The sequence below is a fragment of the Schistocerca nitens genome, chromosome 1 (assembly GCF_023898315.1).
Source record: "Schistocerca nitens isolate TAMUIC-IGC-003100 chromosome 1, iqSchNite1.1, whole genome shotgun sequence".
NCBI classification, from domain to species: domain Eukaryota; kingdom Metazoa; phylum Arthropoda; class Insecta; order Orthoptera; family Acrididae; genus Schistocerca; species Schistocerca nitens.
The window spans coordinates 529,924,854-529,951,775 of record NC_064614.1 but is presented as its reverse complement, the minus strand read 5'-3'; the positions used below and the strand labels follow the sequence as shown (position 1 = coordinate 529,951,775).

Genomic DNA, 26,922 nt, shown 5'->3' with positions numbered 1-26,922 from the left:
GATGAAACTGAAAGTAATTTGACATATGATTTCTCAGATTTCTCTCGGTCTTGTGGTAGCACGATCTTGGGTGGTAACTCAAACCCAGCCCAAATAAAATAGAATGACAGTGTTTATGCCTCAATAAGAGACAGGCCTATCTTTAACTGGAAATGTATTTTAACTGAGACGCTGTATAATACAGCTCTAGTCCAAAGCGTTCTGAGTCTCTCGCTTGCCAGGCATTTGACCTATCGACCACAGTTGACCTATACTTCAGCCAAAATCCCTACCAGGAATAATATCCTCCAAAAAATGTGTGGTATTTTAAGGAGCTCAACAGTTGCAATGCTCCATTGATATACATTGGGATTAGCATATAGAATGGAAGAATATTATGTTCCTGTATGACTAAACTGCAACCATACCAGCAGGCTGAACGCCCAACTCTATACAACAATGTGTATGATCACCAACAGTCAAACCTATATTTTCCACCTGATCTCAGAAGGCAAGAAGCTTTGTTGCTTGAGTTTAACACAATATTTGACAACGCCGAGCCCCCATTCATGATTGTCTCCCAAGTGCTATATCTGACAGGCTATAATCCAAACAACCAACAATAACAATGATGAAGGATGATATATATCCCATAAATTGGAGCCACTATCGGCCGAGCATGCACCACCAGGAATACAAAATTACCTAAACACCTGCATTAATCAAGTAGGCTTTGATTTCCCTCAACATATGGATGGCATTTAATAGAATCTGCACAAACTATGGAATACACAATGACTTTCTTTTGAAATTGCGCAAAAGGTCCTGCCCATTTTGCAGCTGAGGTGAGGCACCCCAAGACCATTCAACACAATATGTAAGAGTATGCAAGGAGTGTGAGAAAAGTAATGAGAGTGATTTTTTTTATCTATCACAACAATATTGTCCCCTTCTAAATTGTTCCTTTAGGCAGGGCAGCTAAACACTTGCAGAGCTGTCATTCCCAGTGCTGGTAGCAGTGCTGAAATGTTTCAACTAGTGAAGCCTTTAATATGTCAGTCACATTCTGTTGAATGTTCGAGAGTTCCAAAATGACGTTCTTTTTAAGACACTTTTCAATTTCAGGAAAAGAAAAAACACACAAAGACTCAGATCAGGTGAATAGAGGGATCTGGAACAATAGGAATGCCTTTTGATTTCAAAAATTCTGTGATGCGAGTGGCCATGTCACATGAGACATTGTCATGTCTGCAATGTCTGGTTCATCAGTTCACCATCTTCCTGAGCTTTTCAAGAACACATTTGTAAAATACTTGGTTGACAGTTTGTTCTAGAAGAACAAATTCTTTATGCATGGTACCACTGCTGTCACAAAACCAAAGCAGCATTGTTTTGATTTTTGATTTGCTTCTTTGAGAATTTTCAGTCGAGAAGATGTCTCAATGTGCCAATCCTCACTTTGCTGCTTTGTCTCAGAAGCATACTCAAAAATCCAGGATTCATCACCTGAGAGACACGAATGAACCATTCGTGGTCACTGGTAATCATCTCAAGAAGATCAACACACATTTCCTCAATTGACCTTCTGCTCAGTTGTGGGGTTTTTCAGCACCATTTTGGCACAAACTGTTATAACCTTTAATCACTACTAAATTGCGTGGATATACAAACGTAGAAACAATAGCGGGTTACATGCTACCAACTCCGTATCTGTCACTCAACTGCCGTGCCGTGACATGCGGCCAGCGCCGTTCATAGCCAGGTGGCGCTCCCGCGCTCAGCCGAGCTGCGGAGCGCCTCTATCGCCGTGTTCGCGTACTGACGTAGCGGCACTTTTAAATCTCGTGGCACTGTCACAACACTTTTCCCCCTTGAAACAAAAAACACTCACTTCCTTGGAGACACGGACAGTGCGGAGACATCCATGGCCTCTTGGGAGGTCCCGAGAAGATCCCGTGGAGAAACACGAGAGTATGGTCGAAAATGTCCAGGACGGAAGCCTGTGCGTGGAACGTGCCTCCTGGACGAGATGATGGGTGAAAACTCCGGAGCAGCATCCATAAGTGTCGTGGACCTGGGGGTGTGCTCCAGCGAGATGGGTCCCGGAGAAGGTGGCGTCGCGACTGGGGCCGGTTCCGGCGTACTCTGAAGCGGGAGCGACGTCAGCTGCAGCAACACGCACGGAAGATCGGCAGCAGCGACAGGACTGGCTTCTCAGGCTGGTGGAGGCGAAAGAAGGGGCGGTGGCACCGGCGTGGCCACCACTCGTGGGCGCATCTGATCATAATGGCGAACAATCATGCCGTCGTCCGTACGTATTTCACAAAGCCAGCGGCCGCGAAGAGCCTTGACCACCCCTGGAATCCATTTAGGGCGAGATCCATACCCTTGCGCCCACACGTCGGCACCCACCGAGTATTTTCCCGCACTAGGGGACACAGTACAAGGCCTGACAGGGTGAAGCAGGTGCAGTAGAGTGCGCGGTTGGCGGCCATGCAAGAGTTCAGCAGGGCTGCGATCACCCAGAGGCGTGAAGCGATAAGAACTCAGAAATTGCAACAGAGCGTCATCTGTGGAAAAATCACTAAGGAATTTTTTCATCTGGCTTTTGAAAGTGCGGACAAGGTGCTCGACCTCCCCATTCGATTGCGGATGGAAGGGCGGTGCTGTAACATGATGAATCCCTTGTCCAGTACAAAATTACGGAAGGCCTGCGAAGAGAACTGAGGGCCATTGTCTGTGACAATCGTGGATGGAAGACCTTCTAGCGCAAAGATTTTGGACAAAGCCAGCGTCGTCACCGCAGTGGTGGGCGACGGACATCGAACAACAAATGGAAACTTCGAGAAGGCGTCAATCAACAGTAGCCAATAAGTGCCGAGAAAGGGGCCGGCAAAGTCAGCGTGCACCCGTTCCCATGGCTGCGCCGGATCAGGCCACGGAGAGGGCATTGTACGGGGTGCAGCCAGTTGTTGAGCACACTGACCACACGCAGCGACCATGTGGGCGATGTCCGAATCAATACCGGGCCAATAAACGTGCCTGCGGGCCAGGGACTTAGTCCGAGAAATCCCCCAATGGCCTTCATACAATAGTTTGAGAACATCTTTGCGAAGAGAGGCTGGCACCACAACCCGTCGAGATGCGCCATCCGTGGCCAGAAGAACAACACCCTCACGAACAGACAGACGAAGGCGCAAGGCATGGTAGTTGCGAAGGGGATCCGATGCCCGGCCCTTGGTCCTGTCCGGCCAACCCTGTTGAACAAAACCGATCACCTGACGCAGGACCGGGTCCTGCGCAGTAGCTGACGCGACCTGCGAACCTGTAAGTGGAAAACCCTCGACCGTACAACGTTCTTCCTCATCAATGTGGAAACAGAGTAGTTCATCTCGATCGAAAACCGGGTCGGGGCCCATCGGCAAACGCGACAATGCGTCAGCGTTGGCGTGCTGGGCCGTGGGGCGATAGTGAATCTCATAGTGAAAACGAGACAAGTATAAGGCCCGACGTTGCAGGCGGTGAGCTGCCTTATCCGGAAGCAACGCCGAGGGGCTGAACAGGAGACCAGCGGCTTGTGGTCGGTGATGAGGTGAAACTTAGAACCATACAAAAAAACGATGAACTTTTTTAGAGCATAGATGATAGCGAGCGCCTCCTTTTCGATTTGAGAGTAACACCGTTGGGCACGTTGAGGGTCTTGGAAGCATAGGCGATGGGTCGTTCCGACCCATCCTCATACCGATGGACGAGAACAGCCCCTAGGCCATACTGTGACGCGTCAGTCGCCAGAACAAAGTGCTGACCCGGACGGAATGTGACAAGACAAGGCGCCGACTGCAAATGAGCCTTCAGGCGGACAAAAGCCTGCTCACACTCGTCAGACCAACAGAAAGAAACGTTTTTGCGTAACAGCTGATGCAGAGGATGAGCCACCGCCACCGCGGATGGAATGAATTTGTAATAATAAGCAATCTTGCCTAGAAACACCTGAAGTTCTTTGACCGTAGACGGCCAGGGTAGAGTGGTAATGGCCGCAACGTGCTGACGTAGAGGACGTATACCCTCACGGGACAAGTGGAAACCAAGATACACAATGGAGGGTTGGAAGAACTGTGACTTGCCCAGATTGCACTTCAACCCAGCCGAATACAGAACCCGAAACAGTGAACGCAAATTGCGAAGGTGCTCCTCAGTGGAGGCCCCCGTGACAACAATGTCATCCAGGTAGTTGATGCAGCCGGGAACGGAAGCCGTGAGCTGTTCCAAAAACCGCTGAAAAATGGCCGGCGCGCTAGCGATGCCAAATGGTAACCGCTGCTACTGATACAACCCACAAGGAGTGTTGATGACGAGAAATTCCTTGGAAGACGCATCCAACGGCAACTGATGGTACGCCTCCAATAAGTCAAGTTTGGAAAAGAACTGGCCCCCAGCGAGCTTGGTAAATAACTCCTCAGGACGGGGAAGAGGATAAGTGTCAATGAGTCTCTGAGCGTTGACAGTGGCTTTAAAATCACCACACAATCGCAGACTCCCGTTTGGTTTAGAAACCACCACGATTGGTGATGCCCATTCGCTGTTAACCTGTTAACCTGTCTATCTCAGCCTTGACAGGTGCACGCAACGCCATCAGAATAGGGCGTGCCCGGAAAAACTTAGGGTGAGCTGTAGGTTTAAGAGTAATGTGGGCTTCAAAATCCCTGGCACGACACAGACCAGCAGAGAACACGGACGAGAATTCAGAACACAATCCATCCAGCTGTTGATACGGAATATCCTCAGATATGAGGTGCACATCATCATCAATGGAGAACCCGAACAACTGGAAAGCATCATAACGGAACAGGTTTTCAGTGCCCGCATGATCCACCACATAAAAGGTGAGGGGCCTAACAACAGACTTGTAGGCAGTGGAAGCATCAAACTGGCCAACGATAGGAATTTTCTGCTTATTATAAGTTCGCAGATTTCGCATAACTGGAGACAAGGGAGGGGAGCCCAACTCCAAATACGTGCGAGAATTAATGAGAGTTACTGCAGAGCCAGTGTCCACTTGCATGCGAATGTCTTTATCCAGAACACGAACAGTAACAAACAACTTATTTGTTTGAGAAAGCACACAGTTAACATCCATGTCCGATGTCTCGTCCTCGTTGACAGGAACTTTAGGAGACTGACACACAGAAGCAATGTGGCCTTTTTTCCTACATGAATTACACGTGGCCCAACGTTTTGGACACGTGGCCCTGTCATGCTGTACGAAACAATGTGGACAAGAAGGAAGTGCGGAACGAACCTGCTTCTGTGGTTGCTGTTTTCGCTGCGAGCGTGGCGGCCCAACGCGACGTTGTTGATGCGAGTGAACTGCCGCGACATCGTCGTTCCCCTGTGAAACAGGCAAATTGTCCGTGTCGAAAGTGGTCTGTACAGAGCCTACATCACACCACGCGTCTATTCGCGCACCAGCAGCGTGAGACACTTCAAAAGATTGAGCGATGCTTAGAACTTCCGACAACGACGGGTTTGGCAGTTGTAAGGCACGTTGCCGAACTTCTTTATCAGGAGCAAGCCGTAGAATAGCATCCCTAACCATTGAATCAGCATAAGACTCATGATGAGTGTCCGTGACAAACTGACATTTCCTACTCAGACCGTGTAGTTCCGCCGCCCAAAGCTGGTAAGATTGATGCGGCTGTTTACGACACCGGTAGAACGCCACACGGGCAGCAATGACGTGGGTGTTTTTTCGGTAATAGTTAGACAATAACTCACACATTTCTTGGAAGGACAGAGAGGCAGGTTCCCGCAGAGGGGCTAACTGAGATAGCAGCTGATAGATCCGTGGGGAAATCCAAGATAGAAATAACGACTTACACATAGGAGCATCAACAACGCCGAAAGCCAAGAAGTGTTGCCGCAAACGCTTCTCATAATCCTCCCAGTCTTCAGCGGCCTCGTCGTAAGGAGGGAACGGAGGCGGAGAAGAGGAAGACAGACGATGAGTAAGCGACGTCGACAACGCCTGAATAGCAGCCGTCAGCTGTGTTTGTTGTTCAATGAGTGCTTGCAGAAGCTGTTCCATGTCTGCCCCGACACGAACACACAATTCCACAATGCAGGAAAAAAAATATCCGACCTCGTCGCCAAAAAAGTGTTATAACCTTTAATCACTAATAAATTGCGTGGATATACAAACGTAGAAACAATAGCGGGTTACATGCTACCAACTCCGTATCTGTCACTCAACTGCCGTGCCGTGACATGCGGCCGGCGCCGTTCATAGCCAGGTGGCGCTCCCGCGCTCAGCCGAGCTGCAGAGCACCTCTATCGCCGTGTTCGCGTACTGACGTAGCGGCACTTTTAAATCTCGTGGCACTGTCACAACACAAACTTTTTGCATGTGCAAAAATTTGGTCAAAATTTGATATATGGTGAAAGTGTTTAACAGATCACCCATTATTCTCATTGTAAAACATCAGTCTGCTCTAACAAGAGTACACACACATTTGATGTTTTCATCGGTTTTTTAAGTTGAAGGTTTCCCTGAGCGAGGTTAGTCTTCAATGTGTTCTCGGCCCTCCAAAAATGATTTGTGCCAGTGAAACACTTGTGCTCTTTGTAGGGAATGTTCCTGTAGGCCTGTTTCAATTTTTCAAAGGTCACACTTGTGGAGTCCCCGAGCTTAACACAAAACTTGATGGCATAAAATTGCTCTAAATTCCACTGTTCCATTTTTGTAACAGACAACAAAATCCATTGAAGGCTATATGGAGCTGAAACTTGGTCTGAGCATCTGGGATGAACACATCGATCTGCACAAGTAGAAGAACACAGCATTGCCATATTCATTGCAGTGTTGTCAGTCTCATCACTTTCTCACGCCCCTTGTACTATAGCACCGTGTCCCACCAATGCAAAGGGTTTCCTGATGCTGTTCCCAGATGTGTTGATTGAACCTAGAAATTAACTTTAGTACTATAAGTATTTCTTACTAAACTATATAGCAAGTAAGTAAGGCATTTCCAAGCTATTCTTATCTATTTCCATCAGTATCACTGTATTGGTCTGTAACCAGATGTATAACAGTACCGTGTATTCCACTATACACTACTTAAATGAATAATTTTGATAGAAGCTACTTCATTACACACAAGTTGACATGTTTCACAGCAACCAACTTACTCCAAACATTTTATTTTAAATGGCAATATGACAATCCCTATGGGGTAAATTGACACAGATTCGCAAAATGTCCAGTTACAGAGCATGGATCCTTTGGTTCATCCTTATAGCATCAGTACTTTGGAATTCCACTGATGGGGTCACTCTGCACACAAAAATTGTGCCTGGTTACTGATACAAAAACAACCAGCAGTCCGGGGTTTGAGTGGGATAGATTTAAGAAATTTAAAATAAAAAAACTGATACAGATTGCATTAGTACTGGAATAAAGATTTCTAGACTTGATCATGGATTTTATAGTAGGCACTGCAGAAAAAAATGGTTCCATGTGCAAATGAGTGCATCTTAATAACATACATGAAATGTCTGTGGTAATGAAAGAGGAGGCACATACCAAAAGCAGAGGTATGGAAGCACAGCATTATATACACACACCTAGAGAGAATGGGTGGATATTTTCCAAGCACTAATCTATACCAGATGTATATTTTTCCATATGTATGAAATATAAACTTGTTACAACTGTGTTTACTCTAAAACGTTAATTTCAAAGCACTGCTGATTAATACTGTACTCTACCTTTGTTTCAATTAACAATTTCATCTGCTCTATCTGTACATTCTGATTGAGGTTTTCCATAGTTTCCTTGACTTAGGTAATTGCCATTATGGTTTGTTTAAGGTAAACACCAAGATGGTTCCTTCAGTGAAGTCATGACCAACCACCTGTCCTATCCTCTTAAAGCATAATTCTATATGCAGAGTGTATGCACATTTTTGAGATATTTATTTTCACTGCATTGTGATGACAAATCCTATATTGTTGTTAGATGATCCCAGGACGCATAAATCAATAAATAAATAAAATAAATAGCTTTTAAGGTTGAGTAACAAAATCCGCTGAACTTTGGGTGAAGTCTGATTTTAATATGCAGCATCAAGAAATGGGTGGATCTACCTTCAGGTTTCAGTAGAATTGTCTTGTCACCTTATTAGTTTTTTCTCCATTCATATGACCACATTACAGGGATTTATTGGATACAGGCTGTTTAACTGAGAAATGAGGTAGGGTGAAATGATGTCAGTGAACAGATATCATCCAAGTCAATCAAAACATTTGATAAAGACAAATGTAATTGAAACCAGTCAGTTTTAAACAGGGCATGTAAGTATACAATCATTACAGCTGAAATAAATAAGTAGATGAAGAAATATGATGTATTTATGGATAATATGAGAATGCACAACATTTTAAAATTTCACGTTGTCCATCTCTTGAATAAAAAAGACATTTTTAATTTTAATGACTATTACAATACCCTTCATTCTACACCCTGGCAATTTTGTTTCAGCTTCCAAAGTGTCTCACTGCTTTGTGCAGTTATAATTTGGAATATGCATAAGAGGATACAAGGAACAATTACGGAGCTTAGATTGATTCAAAACAAAAAGATGAATTCAACAGAACATGTTACATATAACTTGTTTTATTTGCTTTAAGATGCACCAGATTGTACAATCCATGAGGAAGAAACAATTCGTTAATGGCAGTAATTTGAAATGTAACACATCAGACATTATTCGTGCTGATGTGCATGCGATAAACTTGTTTGAGAACAGGTTTAAATGACACAATGTCCTGTATTTGAAACAAATGCATAATGAGTTCAACAGAGTAAGTCAACTGGAAGAAGGATCAGTAATAAGCTGTAATTATTATAGTGATATCAATTTCAAAACAAAGTTTGAAAATGTACTTCATTCAATAGCACAGCATAAAGTTCAGTCTCATTACAACACTAAAAAAGAGATCAAAAATACATTATTAACAAGTTTATACCAACTCTGAAAATTAAAAATACAGCTTAATAAACAAGACTCTAGAGAAGAATAATGAGGTCCTTTCTTGACATTGTAATGTGTTTCAGACATTCAGATACTGACAGGATATCTTTAATGCAAACAACTGTCTTTACTTGGTTACAACCAAATAAAAAACTTGCCTGAGTGATGCTGGTCTCACTTTATTAAATAGTCATTAGCCCTCTTCACATGAGCGCAAAAGTATATAAACAGACACACACACACACACACACACAAACACACACACACACACACACACACACACAGAGAGAGAGAGAGAGAGAGAGAGAGAGAGTTCATAGGCACAATCTCATTCTTCACCATGTGGTACAATAAAGCTTTTGGCAATGTTGCTACCGGTGTGCACACAAGGAAAAAATTACTGAGTCACTACAAGCTCTACCAATAGCAATCACCTTCTATCACAAGTGTCATTCTACTCTTTGAGCATTTATTTGTCTTTAGTGCCACTGTCAGACTGCCCACAATTTCTTTATCTGTCAGCATTTCTTCTATGTACTTTTAGCAACAACATTACGTTAAAACTTTCCCCTCAATCCTCATAGTTTATTATCATTGCGGTTAACTAAATTTACTACACATTAAACCCATAGTGGTTCCCTGCCAGTGAGTCCCTCATGTTTTATGTTACAAATGGCATGTCCTAGAGGAGCACCCAAAGTTCACCTGCCTCTTTGCATGTACATTGGAGGTTCACTGGCTATATTTAATGTGGCATGTGACAAGAAACATCAAACTTTTCTCTCGACAGTTCTTTTTCACAAATTGCAATTTTTCAACTCAAAACGTTTCAATTTGGAAAAATAAACTCACACCCACATCTATAGTCCATAACTACTAAAGTAACTAATCATAATAAATATCTTCAGTCATTCAACACATTTTGAATAATAGTACTCATTCTTCTGTCAATAAATTTTATATATTGCATCAGTCAATATGCTGATTTAGTACACTCACTCAGGGTTATGTCACCATACCCATTACTTATTTAATAGCATGCCACATCATACTGTGGCAATAATTATTATACGTACGTATTTGCACACTGTAATTTGTACATGACCTGTTCATTCTACAGCCAACATTATCCACATTAGTAAAGATATATTGTGTGGAATATTTTACAAATGATTAGCTTTATGGTGACTTGTTTCCTTTAAACCTTATTTCTAAGACCTTCCAATGTCTATTCAGTATGGTGACTAAAATTGCCTAATTACTTTCATGACACACAACACACAGTGTTATCATTCTTGTTCAGTTATCCTTGCTGCCTCTACAGATCATCATACACTGTCAGTGACAGTTTCTTTTAGTATGGACGCAACAAGACAAAGACATCTAGTGAACAACAATATTGTTAAGTGTTATGCAGTTTTTCAAGCTGCTATTTAGGACAAATATTTCACAGAGCATAAAACCTTATGCATTACTGATACAGAATATTATTAACAAAAAAGACCTCAAACACTAACTAAAGGGTCTAACTAAGAGCTAACACATTGGAGAAAATTTTCTACTTCACAATATGTTTTACCAATTTTAAATGTTTTTGGAGCATTTCTGTTTGTCTGCAGTTACTGACAGCTGAATTATTGTCATATGATACCTCAACACATTCTGTTTCAAACCAAATTTGCAAGTCTATTTTTCATGATGTTAATTATCTAAGTGTTAAAGGACTTCAGATTACACAAAGAAGAAAAAAGAATTTGATGTAAAGGATGTAATTTAAGAAACCTCAGATCAGGTCAGAATTATTGGTAGCATGTAAAATTAATAGAAAGCAGCCACTACTTCATCCTCTGAAATACATATAGTGGTTGTATTAACATTTTCTTGTGAAGTATAACTGAAGATGGAACGAACATGATGCACCATCATGATGAGAATGATGCAAGAAGGAATTAAGATATTCAGTTAGTGTTCGATCTAAACTTATTGAGGAGTCATCAGTAAGAAACTTAAATTTTGCCAGCAATAACTTTTCTTTCTTATACGAAAAGAAATGAATCTTAGTGCTGAGCAAAATTACAAGCCCACTCATTTATTTCTTTCTATATGCACAAGCTTTCTGTGTTTAGTATAACAGCATCTATCATGCAGCAGTCACAGCAGTAATTTTTGGTTGAACTTAAAAACACAGAATTGTGACTTATCACAATATATGCAACAAGACAGGCTGTGAGGGATTTATGTACCTCTCATATAAGGAGGTGATGTGTGGCAACTGCCCTTGCAGCTGCGAGGCAAAACAAGTGATAGTCCCTTCATGACAGCTGAAACTCGGCTTCCACTATCATCATAGCCTGAAAATTGCAAAACTTGGCAAACATTATCAAGAAACCTAGACCTACAACTTGTGATGAAAAACAAACAATGTGAGACTCACAACACAGATGATGTCACAACTCATGCATGAAATTAATAGGTGGAAGAGGATAAAAATAAACAGGAGATATTTAAAAAGGTCAAGAAGAATTATTCAGAGGTATTTTAGAAATGAGTTAAAGTGGCACAGATTATATATTATAATCTAAATTTTAGTTGCCACAGCAAGTAGTGGAACCCACGTGGAAACTATTATAATGATAATTGCAATTATGCACTTATACCAGTAAGACCTGTCATTAACATGCACTGAAGGAGAATGAAGCAGAGATACTAGATCATACAGGGTGTCCCAGAAATGTTGCAATAAACTTCAAGGTGTTGGTGCCTTGACAAAGAAATTGAGGATAGGAACCCATGTCCAGAAATGTTGTCCAATAATAAAACAGAGCATTGAAGTTATAGGTGCTCGCACCTCCTACTAGGTCAGGCATTCGGCAGCAAATATAACTTTGGACACTGACAAACGATGGGTGGAATGTCTTGGTAATGTTGTTTGTTATTCTGCGATGGTGACTGTTTGCCATGATTGCCAGGGGAGAAGATGGTGCAAGCTGCTGTGTAGACAGGTCTTGTCTCCTATGAATGCAATGCTCTGTTGCCTTTGTGGATGGTGGTTTCAGACATAGGTTGCTACCTTCAGTTTATTTTTCTCCTGTATAGTAAAAAAATGGAGATTTTAGAGGGCTCCAGGAAAAAAAAAAATTGCGAGTGAAAACCTGTGTCTGAAACTGGCATACACCGAACCAACAGACTGAGTAAGTGACTTGGGTTTATTTCACATTATCTGTTTCAGTTTTGTCATTCTTGTTTTTCTTGTAACTGCAACATAGCTTGAGTACATGAAAGACTGTATTTGATAAAACTTTCCGGACTCTGTACATTTATCCAACATAAATTCTGTATGTTCTGCTCAGGCAAGGCCTTTCTGCACAAGAGCTAGCTCCATATTCTCCACTGGTGACCATGGCAATCAGTCACAATCACTGAAGAACAAACAACATTACGAGACATCTCGCCTACAGTCTGTCAGCATAAAAAGTCACATTTGCTGCCAAAGAGTTGGCTTCTGGTGCCTATAACTTCAATGCTCTGCGACATCGTTGGACGAATTTCCAGACACTGGTTCCTATCCTCGGTTTGTTTCTCAAGACACCCTATACAAACACTCAAGGTTTGTTGCAACATTTTTGGGAAACCCTGTATAATGTGTGGAAAAACATTTATGTAAGACGCAGCTATTCCTATGATAGGCCAGTCCTTCATGAAGCATTGTAAGCTAATGAGGTAGTGAGGAAGTTACTTTGCTTTACTTCACAGTATCTGTTTCTGTTTTGTCATTCTTGTTTTTCTTGTAACTGCAACCACACCTTAAGTACATGATAGACTGTATTTGATAAAACTTTCCAGCCACTGTTAATCTATCCAACATAATTTCTGTGTGTTCTGCTTAGCCAAGAAATTGTAAGAGAATGCTGTACATTATAACACAAAAAACTGTGGCTTTGAGGATCATGTGATGTCACACTATGTAGTGTTTCGGGATATTTGTAAACATCCCAACACACCATTGGAAAGCCGTCGACAAGAGGTGCTCTTGAATAAATTGAATAAGAATAAATGTAAAGGGAAACTGTATGTATTCCTTTCTTGTATGCAGTGAAGGTGGAGCAGGGGTGGAGCCGGCAAGAAGGGGACCAGTAAAAATGCTATTACAACCACTGGTCATCCGGGAGTCATTTGTGCCATGGTGCAGCAAGTGCCTGAATCCGAGAGCAATGGAGTACACGACACACCAACAAGGGTGTAATGAAAAATTGAACAGCAATAGTTGTTTATCTGGGTTGCTCTCTCAGGTCCTAAAGTACGCATGTACAGATGTTTTTGAATATACTCAAGAGAGTGGTATTACCATAGCAATTGTTTGTTGCATTGTTAAAAGAAATAGTGAAAATATTTGGCAAAATATGCCCCTGTTTGTGAGAAGTGTGGCTATTTATGTAGCAGCACAGTAGAGACAACTTGCGGAAGCATTCCAGGAATCCTCACCGCAGTTGGATTAATAAGGAGGTGGCACGGAAGGATCCGGACCACCAAACAACTACTCTGAGAAGAGAGGATAAAGGTACCTACCCTAATGAAACAAATACCCTAAAAAGGGATTATTCTGCAACAAGGTCCTAGTAATACTAGGTCCCTTGTTGCTGCAGAAAACAGGATTACATAATATTGCTTTCATCTGGCGGTGTATTAGGGTCAGCAAAATATTGCCCAGTTATATTGGCCAGAGATGCAACTTCCCACTAGTGCCGATATAAGACCCACCACAAACGCTACAAAATATACATCAGCAGGAGAAGAGGGAAAAATACAGCCCATGTGGCGACGCTGGAAAACACGAACGAAGAATGCACCAGCAAGTAAGTGCATAAAATTGATCTGAGTCAGAATTACGACTCCAAAGAATAGAAGGCAGAGAAGTTGCCCCTGGCAACCAGCGATCAACAACAGTGGCCTATAACACATGAAACAAGAAATCAAAAATAACTCAGAGCTTCTATTGAACGAATTGTCTGAGAAAGATTAGTAAACACATAATGAATGAAAACTATAATTTACTCTCGGATATCTGAAACAGAAAAAAAAAGAAGAAGGCAGTGCACCCATATTACAAACACTGAGTGCATGGAATTAGTTCAAAACTTAACAAAATCATTTCGACGGGATAACACATACGGCGGACATTGATCCTGCGTGAGTTATCAACGCAGAGAGGCGAGCAGTTACGCAAGTACAGGGTGCTGCATTGTCCAGTCAGCAGCAGCACACAGCACGGGAGCAGACGTCGGCTTCAACTTCAGTGCCGGCTTCGGCTGTTCTACAACCAGCAGCAGTTCACAGTTCCGCAGAAGGGTGAGCCGTGAACATTTAAAAAAGTAGAGACATTTCTGTGAGTATAGGGTTTGATATTAACATTGTCGATTGGTAATAAATAGTGTATGCTCATCACAAGAAAGATGGCAATGCAAAACAAGGAGTTAAGATCGATACTAGAAGGTATAATTAAGCAGAGAAGGATAAGGCGATACTAGAAGGTATAATTCAAGAACAAGCAGAGAAGGATATGGAAGGACGGACAACGGAACTAGTAGAATCAGTCAAGTCCATTAAGGAACAAGTTACTGAATCAATCGATGACATACTCAGCCATAAAATACAAGAGGTTAAAGCTAACTTAGAATCTAACTTTAATGCACAAATTAATGATCGAAACATTAAAATAATGGAAATAAATTCTAGAGTAAATGAATTATGAGAATCAGTGCCAATAGAGGTGCAACAAGTTGCTAAACAAGTGTTAACAGATCATTTACAGGAAACTGTACATAGATTAACAACCTGACAGTGGACGGGCTGTGTAGATAATCTGAATTCCTAATTCCAAGTGGTATGAGCTAGTATTTCAGATAAAAACAAGCGTATCATGTCCATACAGGAAAATGCTGTAACAGGGACACCTGATGCTATAAAACATTTGGAAAAACGTTTACAGTTATTCGTAGAAAAAGAAGTAAAAGACAAAACAGAAATAAATAACGACAAAATCACTTCTGGGGAAGGTACAATTAACAGTATACAAGAACTTGATAGAATATGGAAAGCAATAGATGATAATAAAAAGAAATTAAAAAACAGTAAACCTGAAACTATGACAGGAGTAACTAAAAATGTAATAGACGGTTTATTGATAGGTAATGCATTTAACTTAGCAAAGAAATTTCCAAAGTATAAACCAGACAGTGATGTACACCCAATTTATTTTTTACGAGCATTTGCCAGATCTTTACCTAAAAATTGGGGTCTCTGAAAGATTTTCAGGAAAGCTTTAAGAGGAAGTACTGGTCTTCAAGCACTCAGGAGAAATTAATCTTAAAGTTATTAGACCTTATTCCATACAATAATTCATGAGGCACATATAAAAAGTACATAGAATCGCATTTGACAAAATCGAAGTACTTAGATGATCCAATTGATGAAATGCACTTAGTAAAAGTACTCATTAGAAGTTTACCATACCACGCTTGGCAAGGAATATTGTACAGAGGGTGGAAAACTGTGAATGAGTTATTAACGTTTATTGAAGGTTTAGACGCACTGAATACTGAAAGAAATGAAAATTATTCAGTGAATGACTGAAATATGGGGAATAGGAATAACAAATCCTTTCCTAATTCCTTACTGTAGACGAAGGAATCAAATTATTGTAGAGTAAGCAGTAATGAAACTGTTCACAGCAGTGATAATGGTCTAAATCACAATAACCCTAGATGGGGAAGAATTCAGACCGATAACATCAACTTGCAGGTGTTTACACCTCAAAACCAACAAATAAATATGCAATGAAATAATGACACAGGGGCAAATCAGCGTATTGTTGAAGTAAGTTCCAACCAGTATCCGGTCATAGTGACAGAAAACGAGAACAATCCTGGGTCAAGGGCCAGAATCCAGGATGTCACAGAACAATACTCAGCCCATATATAAGTAAAATGATTGCTTATAGTAAAATATCACCTATTAACGATTGGTTATTAGTGGTAGAGGAAAATTTAGAAAAAGTGCAACGCAAACCAATTGTAATCAGAAGAATAAGAAATAAAGAAGTGGAAATTTACACAGATTCAGGAAGCGAAGTATCAATAGATTCAGGAAGCGAAGTATCAATAATTTCGGAGGAATGGCTATTAAGTGGAAGAATAAAGGAATTTCCTAAGTTACCGGTTACAGGAGTACATATTGTAGGTATTACAGGTACTAAGGGCAATGTAGTGAAATGGGAAATAAGGATTACATTTGAAATAAATCAACTGGTGTTTGAACAAACCATGTTAATAGTCCCTACAATAATATGCAAGTATTATTAGTAGATTGGTTAATGAAATATGCAGTGGTAATAGACTTTCAGAGTGGTTCTTCTAAGTGCAATCTAGATAACTATAATAAAGAGATCTTGTTTAAGACAGATCGATGTCAAGCACTACATGGGAGTAATAATTTATGATTAATAGCGAATATGAGTTCAATGGATAAAGATGTAAGTGATCTACAACAAACTGCAAATAAAGCTGATTTGTATGCAAAGGCTTACGAATTGGAACTGTTAAACCCTTACTCAAAAGGAAGAGCTATATGGAATATTATGCAGATATTCAGATTATTTTTAGATAAACCAGGGAATACAGGAGATTATGTGTGTAGTTTTAACATCAAAAGCAAGGAACCTTTTTTCTTTTAGACCTTACCATGTACCTATCAACGTAAAACAGGAAGTACAGGAAGAAATAGATAAAATGTTAGATAACAGTGTTATAGAAAAGAAGTACAAGCATATACAACAATCCACTGTTAGTTGTCAGAAAGGCAACAGGAGGTGTGCACTTAGTACTAGCCGCGAGAACCTTAAATCGTCACACTGAACCGGAGAGAGATCATCCCATATGCATAGACGAACTACATGCACGTTTTGCAAAAGCAAATTAATTTAGTTCCGTGGATCTGATATGTGGGTATTGGCAGGTGAAATTAACTAAAGAATCTAGACCTTATACTGCATTCCTATATGACGGAAAGGCATACCAATTTAAAGTTTTGCCATTTGGGTTAAACATATCAGTATCAGTGTTTATAACAGTGTTTGTTTCAGAAACCTGGGAGGAACATTGTGATTTACTTGCAAGAGCACTAGAGAAATTCTATACCAAGGGAATAACTATTAAGCTCGCTAATCACATTTTGGGTGAGAGGAACTAAAGTTCTTGGGACATCTCTTAGGAATAAGAGGAATTAAGCCAGATCCAGAACGCATTAGAGCGATTAAAGACTGTCCACATCCACAGAATGTGAAACAGTTACGTTTCCTTTTAGGATTAGTGGGATTTTATAGACAATATGTACAAAGATAAGTCATGAACAATAAACATCTATCATTGCTATTAAAAAAAAGGCGAAATGGATATGGGATGAAAATTCAGAAAAGGCATTCCAGGAAGTAAAGGATACCCTAGTCAATGCTCCTATTTTAAACCATCCGAGTCTTCATGAACCATTTGGCATCGCAACAGATGCATCAGAATATGGCATAGCATCAGAAGTATTTCAAGGGAAATGGGACCCAGAAGAGGGAGAACATAAAACCATTGCTTTCGCTAGTCGCAGCCTAGACTAACATGAGCTGAATTATACAGCAACGGAGAAAGAATTACTTGCTGTGGTATGGAGCTTAAAGAAATTTGAAACACTGATTTGGGGTTCAGATATCATTACTTATACAGATCACCAAGCATTGATATTCTTAATGGAAAGTCATTTATTATATAGGAGGCTCATGAGGTGGGTATTGTTTTTACAACAGTTTCAGGTACAAATAATATACATCAAGGGAACATTAAATTGCATATCAGATGCTTCATCACGACTGCTATTAGGAATGAGTAATTCTCAGAGAACTACTGGACCAGGAATGATTTTTAATATAAATTTTATGAAAATAAGCTATACGAAAAATGAAGTACATGTGTTAGCTAATAAAATCAGGCAAGGAATGAAAGACGAAGAAGAGTTAAATCTTAAAATGTTAAAGTATGAGAAAAATGAGTTACCACCCACAGAAGACAAACTTTGGACAGTGATCAATAAAGTGTTGTCTTGGAGAGAAAATACAAATACATCATATTGGAAATTACATGTACCTGAGTGTGCGCAGACTGATTTAATTTGGTTTAGACATAAAGGTTATGGGCATTTTGGAATAAGAAAGTGTATAAAACATACGATAAAGTTTTACCTTTTTAAACACCTAGGTAAGAAAGTTTTAAGATTACTACAAACCTGTCGTGAAGACCATATTTAAATATGTCTGCTTGTGTCTGTATATGTGTGGATGGATATGTGTGTGTGTGCGAGTGTATACCTGTCCTTTTTTCCCCCTAAGGTAAGTCTTTCCGCTCCCGGGATTGGAATGACTCCTTACCCTCTCCCTTAAAACCCACATCCTTTCGTCTTTCCCTCTCCTTCCCTCTTTCCTGATGAGGCAACAGTTTGTTGCGAAAGCTTGAATTTTGTGTGTGTGTTTGTGTTTGTGTGTCTATCGACCTGCCAGCACTTTCATTTGGTAAGTCACATCATCTTTGTTTTTATATATATATATATATATATATATATATATATATATATATATATATATATATATATATATATATATATATATATATATATATCTAAAAAGAAAGATGATGAGACTTACCAAACAAAAGCGCTGGCAGGCCGATAGACACACAAACAAACACAAATATACACACAAAATTCAAGCTTTCGCAACAAACTGTTGCCTCATCAGGAAAGAGGGAAGGAGAGGGAAAGACGAAAGGATGTGGGTTTTAAGGGAGAGGGTAAGGAGTCATTCCAATCCCGGGAGCGGAAAGACTTACCTTAGGGGGAAAAAAGGACAGGTATACATTCGCACACACACACATATCCATCCACACATACAGACACAAGCAGACATTGGTCTTTAAATATGTCTGCTTGTGTCTGTATGTGTGGATGGATATGTGTGTGTGTGCGAGTGTATACCTGTCCTTTTTTCCCCCTAAGGTAAGTCTTTCCGCTCCCGGGATTGGAATGACTCCTTACCCTCTCCCTTAAAACCCACATCCTTTCGTCTTTCCCTCTCCTTCCCTCTTTCCTGATGAGGCAACAGTTTGTTGCGAAAGCTTGAATTTTGTGTGTATATTTGTGTTTGTTTGTGTGTCTATCGGCCTGCCAGCGCTTTTGTTTGGTAAGTCTCATCATCTTTCTTTTTAGATATATTTTTTCCACGTGGAATGTTTCCCTCTGTTATATATATATATATATATATATATATATATATATATATATATATATATATATATATATATATATATATCATAAATCAGGAGGGGAGAGAGGATAAGCAACCAAGTACTAAATAGTATTTGACATGACTATAATAATACGATGACAAATAGAAAGATAGGGTACAGGTACAGAAAATGGATTAATAGAAGATGGCAGTAGAAACAGTAAGTTTTTGAATTGGTAATCTGGCTGGAGCTTGGGTTTTAAGAAAAGAAAGAATAGAGTGTAATTAAGAATACTTAGACATGTAGTGTTGTCAATAGATAAGTTAAGATATGGAGAAGGTAGTAAGCAAAAGACTTAACATCTGAAATAAGAGTACAGACATGGAAATCAAAAGGTAACCTCAAAGTAATATGGGAAAAAGTAGAAGAAAAAGTAATGGAAGATATAAATATATCTGAAATGTGGAGTTTACTCTCTAATAAGGAATGATGAATAAAAGGCAGAAAGGCAGACCTAAGAAAGGCTGACCTATACTGTGTGGGCAGGGGCACCACAAAGGGGATTGACCTGTACCATAGTAGAATATGAATTAATATGGGGCTCTATCACACTGGATGAAATAGATATGTTTTACTGTACTAAGACACAGAAGTGTTCTTTGGGGGAGGGGGAATAAGTTTTGTTAAAAGGATAATTCATAGATTATTCTTAAAATTGGTAATAAATAACAAGAGGTTTTTCCAAATGGTTTATAGTAAAGAGGTGAAAGGATTTGAGTGCAGTGGTGGAGACAACATACACCTCCACATTATTGTGCACAAAGGCTTTGCAATGCAAGTCCTAGTGGAAGGTGGGATATTAAAGAAGTTCAGTTCTCTAAAACGAGAAGAGTTAGATGTCAATACAATGGAAACTCAGAAAGTTTATAATCAGTACAATAACATAAGATGAGCTATCTATGTAAAGAAGGTTAATATTGCTTTACCTATTTAAAGATGAATAATATTATGATTGTCCCAGCTCGTGGTCGAACGGTAGCATTCTCACTTCCCATGCACGGGATCCCGGGTTTGATTCCCGGTGGGGTCAGGGAGTTTTCCTGCCTCGAGATGATTGGGTGTTGTTGTGTCGTCTTTATTATCATATTTCATCCCCATTACAGTTGGAGGAAGGCAATGGCAAACCACCTCCACTAGGACCTTGCCTAGTACAGCAGTGCGGGTCTCCCTCATCGTCCCCTATGCTCCTCAGAGTATGCGACCCCATCACATCACAATATTATGATGTCTAAATGTATCAGAATAAATGTCTCACAAGTACCCAGTAGATAGATCGTAAAATTGTCTTCAACAAAAATGGTTAATTGGTTATGAGGTCTAGACGATCACAAATTAAAACGAACTTAAGAACAACATTAATGACAAGTAATATGTTTCTATTACTATGCACGTTCCTCAGATACTTCGGGTGACCTAGAAAAGCCAGCCATAGTATTAAAGAAGGTAATAAGATATGAGAAATAATATTACAAGTATGAATAAAATGAATGAATCTGCCAAAACAGGAACAATATAGTTAAGTAATTAAGTGAATATAGTCACGAGTGATCATTAACTATTATAAAAAGTTATGTTGGAGAGATCATGTAAAGGCAGCTTTAAGATGTAAGAGTAGGATAATAATAATAGAATTGTTAACAAAAATGTGTATGTAACTAGAGACTTAAGCACCAGATCTCTTGTCTGAGTGGCAGGATATGTAGTGTTTCAGGATATTTGTAAACACCATTAGAAAGCCGTGAACAAGAGATGCTCATGAATAAATTGAATAAGAATAAATTTAGTGGGAAAGGGAAACTGTGTGTATTCATTTCTTGTATGCAGTGAAGGTGGAGCAGGGGTGGAGCCGGCGAGAAGGGGACCAGTAAAAATGCTATTACAACCACTGGTCGTCTGGGAGTAATTTGTGCCATGGTGCAGCAAGTGCCTGAATCCAAGAGCCATGGAGTACACGACACACCAACAAGGGTATAATGAAAAACTGAACAGCAATAGTTGTTTATCTGGGTTGCTCTCTCAGGTCCTAAAGTACGCAAATAAGGATGTTTTTGAATGTACTCAAGAGAGTGGTATTACTGTAGCAATTGTTTGTTGTGTTGTTAAAAGAAATAGTGAAAATGCTGGGCAAAATATACCCCTGTTTGTGAGAAGTGTGGCTATTTATGTAGCAGCACAGTAGAGACAACTTGCGGAAGCATTCCAGGAATCTTCACCGCAATTGCATCGACAGGCAGGTGGCACGGAAGGACCCAGACCACCAAACAACTACTCTGAGAAGAGAGGATAGAGGTAATACTACTTTCATCTGGCGGTGTATTAGGGTTGGCAAAATATTGCCCAGTTATATCGGACAGGGACACAACTTCCCACTAGTGTTGGTATAAGACCCAACACAAACCCTACAAAATATACATCAGCAGGAGAAGAGAGAAAAATACACCCCAGCTACAAATACAAATTTCCAGGATTCACACTGCTGTGAGGATTTCTACTATCTCTTGCAGTGTCTTTACAATATGGCGATAATTTGTTAATGTGAAAAATGTCAGTTAACAGCTAATTTATTTATTGATATGAAATCAGCAGACAAATTACACAAGGCAATAATGTGTGTGTGTGTGTGTGTGTGTATGTGTAAGGATATTCAAGTGCCTGCATGCATGGGAGGGTAACAATGTGTTCCATTCTTGTCATATAACTGTAATGTATTCAAGTGCAGTAAAATATGTGGACAATAAAACTCAAATAAAATCACTCAGGCACTTGTTACAGCATTCATTAGTTTCAATGAGGTCTACAAAATCAGATGTGCTTACTTGAAGTCAGTCACTTGGGGGATTTTTTTTGAAAGGGGGGAAGGCCAGCAGTGAACTATCATACCAGTTCAATGACAAAACTGATTCCAAACATCAAAATTTGAGTACTGTGGAATTAAAATTGTGGTTTGTTGGACAACTTACTAAAAAAATACATATATGACACACAGTTGATATAACTTGAGCAATCAATGTAAACACAACCTTCAGAATTACGAAATGCAGAGTGTCATGTTTTCAAAATTCAGAATTACAAAACTGACAGAGTGTCACACACTATCATTCAGTGTCAAATTTAATATGTCATTAATTACATGGAGACTCTTTCTGGGATGTTTTGCCTTGTACTTCACGTTCGCCATGCCTGCCATCTTTTCTTTTTCCTTTTATGTTTTGTTGTCATTTATTCTAGACACTGAAAAAATCTCTTTATGCAGAAACTTCCAGTGAGGATAAGAACACTAAAAAATACCTGGCTAATTTTTTTCAGTAATTGTCAGTTGTAACTGCGAAGAATCACACTGACAAAGACTGACTGTGTAAAAAGAAACTGTCACACATTGGTTCCTTGCCTCTCAGCAACCGATGCAGTATCTATCACCTAATCATGATAGCCTTCAAAGTAAAATCATGTTACAGAACATGTAGCCCATGATGCTCTGATCATGGAGTACTTGGTAGTTCAGTGGCAATAAATTTTCCAGGTAGTCCACAACAGATGAATAAATTAGTTTATTCACTGACAAGCTCATAGCTCTCTCATCGTTGTCATATTCATTTCCTCTTTATCCAGTATCCGGCCAGGTTGCAACATTTATGATACTTTTCCACTTTCATTTGTCTTTCCACCATTCTTCTTTTATAAATGTTTTCTTCCAATCCACATTTCTTCTTCTTAAATTTGTCCTTCTTGAGTCAATCCATCTCGCTCCAGGTCTCCCTCTTGCCCTCAAACTTGGTCATCTTCATTCATTTTGTTATTCTTTCATCTTCATTTTCTTTACATGTCCAAGCGTTTCAACCTATTCTTCTAAATTCTGTCATTCAGTTTTTCTACTGCAATTTTGTTTCCAACACCTTCATTTCTCACTGTGTCTCTTCTTGTCTCCCTAACATACTTCTTACGGATTTCATTTTCATAGTTTGGATTCTATTCTCCTCTCTTTTGTCTCTGTCCACTTCATTGGCACCTTTCCTTCTGCAGACTCTCACACATTGGTAAAATGCTTTGCTCTGTTGCACCCTTTTGCTAATTTCTGTCTCCATTCTCTCATTTTCCATTACCACACTTCCTAGATATTTAAAGGTATCCCATCCTTTAATGCCAATTTGTACCTTGCCTTCTCTGACTCATCTGGTTAACACCATGGTCTACTTTTCTCATACTGCATTTCATTCCACTTCTCTTAATTTTTTTTTTTCATTGAAGATATCTATTTATTCTTGTGCTTCCCCACACCACAACATCATCAGAAAATAGCAATAACTTCATCTCCATTACTCAATGGACTTCTTTTGCCTCTTTCACAATGTCATCCATCACCATTAAAATAATAATAGTGACACAACACTCCTTGTCTCAACCCCTTACCATTCCTCAACCAATAAGTTCTTCCAAATTGGGTCTTAAATTGTTTGTTTGTGAACTTCCTTTCTCTCCAAGATTACCAACACCTCTTCTCTGGGGACACTGATATAAGCCTTCACTAAGTCAAGAAATGTCAGAACCATATGTTTCCCATACTCCCAGTGCTGTTCCATCAACTGTATCACGCTGAGCAAGGTGCTGCAAGGGTTAGTATACTGGACTTGCATTTGGGATGACGACAGTTCAAACCCACATCTAGCCATCCATATTTAGGTTTTCCATACTTTCCCTAAATCACTCCAGGCATATACTGGGATGGTTCCTTTGAAAGGGCACGACAGATTTCCTCCCCCATCCTTGACACTATCCGACCTTGTGCTCCGTCTCTAATGACCTCGATATCGACGGGACATCATATCCAATCTTCCTTCCTTCCTTCCTTCAACTGTATCACAATAAAGCTTGGCTCCAATGTTGATCTACCATGTCAGAAGCCCTACTACTCCTCTTCTAAATGACCTTCTACTTTTTCCCTACATCTTCCTTCCGATATCCTCTCCATTTCTTTTTGCTACTTGTGATATGTCTGTGATCTCTCAATAGTTATCAAACATTTTTCTGTCTCTCTTCTTGAACATTGGAATTATTATTCTCTCTCCCCATTCTTCAGGCACATATCTAATCTTCCTTCCTTCCTTCCTTCAACTGTATCACAATAAAGCTTGGCTCCAATGTTGATCTACCATGTCAGATGCATCTTATCAATCCATATAACCACTGTAGCTCTGTAGGTCCAGCAGGCTTTATCATCTCCACTCTTATTTCATCTTATCAATCTATGTAACCACTGTAGCTCTGTAGGTCCAGCAGCCTTTACCATCTCCACTCTTATTTCATCTATCCTAGTCACCTCTCTGGTTTTCATTCTTCTCAGCGATAGTTCTACTTCTAACAATATAATGTCTTCCTCTTCTTCCAGACCTGGTCCCTGTGCCATACTTTTATTCCCTTTTCGATGCTGTTTTTCACATTCACTAGTTTGTCAAAGTAGTCTTTCCTTATCTCTTCTGGTTGCTTTATTAGCTCTCCATTTCCCCCTTTCATCAGCTCTAGGTAAGTGCTTTCCTTCCTTTTACTCATAAGTCCATACAGATCCTTTTACCCCCAGTAATATCCTTTTCCAACTCATGTGCGAATTCCTCCCAGAATTTCCTCTTTTCTTCCACTTCTTTTTACTTTCCTGAAATTTCCTATACTTTCTTCCTTTTTATCCCTGTTCCATTCTTCTTTTATTTTACTGCTTCCTTCACCTGCTCATTCCACCATGGTATCTCCTTATTCTTTGCCCTTCCAGACATTCTGCCACAGGTGTTCCCTGGAGAGCTTAGAATGCCTCTTTGAACTTACCCCGTTACTCTTCCTCATTTCCACATTCAGTGCTTGGGATTTTTAGTGTGAGTAACTCCCTGAACTTTTTTTTTTTTTTGTATCTTCCCATCTTTTAGTTTCCACACTTTCATTTTATTTTCCCTTCCTGTCTTTATTTATTCCATTCTACCCATCCTCATCTTTGCGACCACTACTCAATGGTCTCCATGAAAAGCTTCTACTGGGACTGCAGTTACATCCACCAACTATCTACGATTTTGCTTTCCCACCAGGAAGTAGTCAATATCCGGCTTCGTCCTTCTCTCTCCCAACCCGTATGTTATTATCTTCTGGCTATTTTTCTTCCTGAATCATGTATTGCCCACAATCAAACCATTTCTTTCAGAAAAATCAGTAAGTTTCTCTCGACCCTTATTTTTTCCCCATTAGCCATACTGACCAATTATCTCTTCCTTCTCTAGTCTTTCCTTTCCCACCTGTTCCTTTAAGTCACCCCTCCCTATTGCTTCCACATTTGCTATTTCATACTCGTAATTTCTCTAGGAATTTCTTAATTCCTTGATGTTCTTCCCACAGCTCTCTATAACAGGTATATTACTATACCTACAATCCAAGAACAGCAGTTCTGACTCTGAAGCTGACAAATGAATTTGATTATGTCAAAAGGTTAACAACAGCAATGCTGCTCAAACATGTTTCCAGTCAAATCCAATGTATAGAAGCAATGAAGAACAGTAAGATATTTAATTTATTTCTAGTGATTGGATACAGAAGTGCAATTCCCCCATTACTTTTTATTGCACTTACAAATGTGATTATAAAGGAAATCAAAGAGATAGGTAATCGTGATCTCAATGCTTTAATATTTGTTGATGGTGTATCAATTCGGCGGCAAACAGAACGATAGGACAGGGAAGAGAAGATGAATGGAAATCCAAGTATAAAGAGTATCAACTGACTGTAAGCAAGAGCAAAACTGTAGCAATGGTTAGGAAAAGGATATCTGTCCAGGGCAACCTGATGCTAAGTGGAGAGAAAATTGGATGTGTGGAAGCTTTCAGTTAGATGGGAAGAGCAATATCAATGAATGCAACTGCCAAGTACAGAAAACAGTAAGAAAAGGATCTAAATTTTTTCACCAAGTGTGGAACCTTGTTTGAGACAAAGCAGTTCCTGCGAGAGCCAAACAGACCAAGTTTAAAATTTATCTCCTGTCAATTGGAGACTGTGCAATTAACAAGGAAGATTTTAGCAAGTTATAAGCATGGAAAACAAAGTTTCTGTGTTCAACCTTGCAGAAGACTGAAGGAGATAAAATTCTGGATGAAGACATCTGAGGAGAGATGCAAGTAGATGTGACAGTGACTGAGAGTCTGAGTACTGCAAGGCTCAACTGGTTTGGAGATGTGAAGAGGATGAAGGACAACTGCCTGCAAAAACAATACTTGGATAGAAATGTGCAGGGAAAATACCAACAGGACGACCCAGAAAAAGATGACTGCATCAGGTTAAGGAAGGTCTGAAGACTAGAGGAGAAAACTGGGAAACAATATCAAGACAAGAAGTAACTCACGGTAGAGCAAAATGCTGTCAAACACGCTAACCAGTGTGCTGGAAGGGTACAAAGATGACGATGATGATTACTGGATAAATCTCATTACTGCCTTCTGATTAGTGGCCAATGAGCATTTTACTTGCGTGCCTTGGACTATAAGTATGCAATCAACATCTACAAAAAACATGTG

The 26,922-nt window shown here is 39.9% G+C and overlaps 1 protein-coding gene across 7 annotated transcripts in view; it reads right to left on the bottom strand.

The window, feature by feature from the left end:
- LOC126253529 (diacylglycerol kinase theta) overlaps positions 1-26,922 on the bottom strand; it is a 741,186-nt gene that overhangs the window by 242,106 nt on the left and 472,158 nt on the right. For 4 of the 7 annotated variants that reach the window (XM_049954916.1, XM_049954934.1, XM_049954924.1 and 1 more), the window contains exon 6: positions 11,252-11,359. The exons of the other annotated variants lie outside the window; for them this stretch is intronic. In XM_049954916.1, the coding sequence (XP_049810873.1) occupies positions 11,252-11,359 (108 nt within the window). The remainder of the gene's footprint in view (positions 1-11,251; positions 11,360-26,922) is intronic. 7 annotated transcript variants of the gene reach the window in all.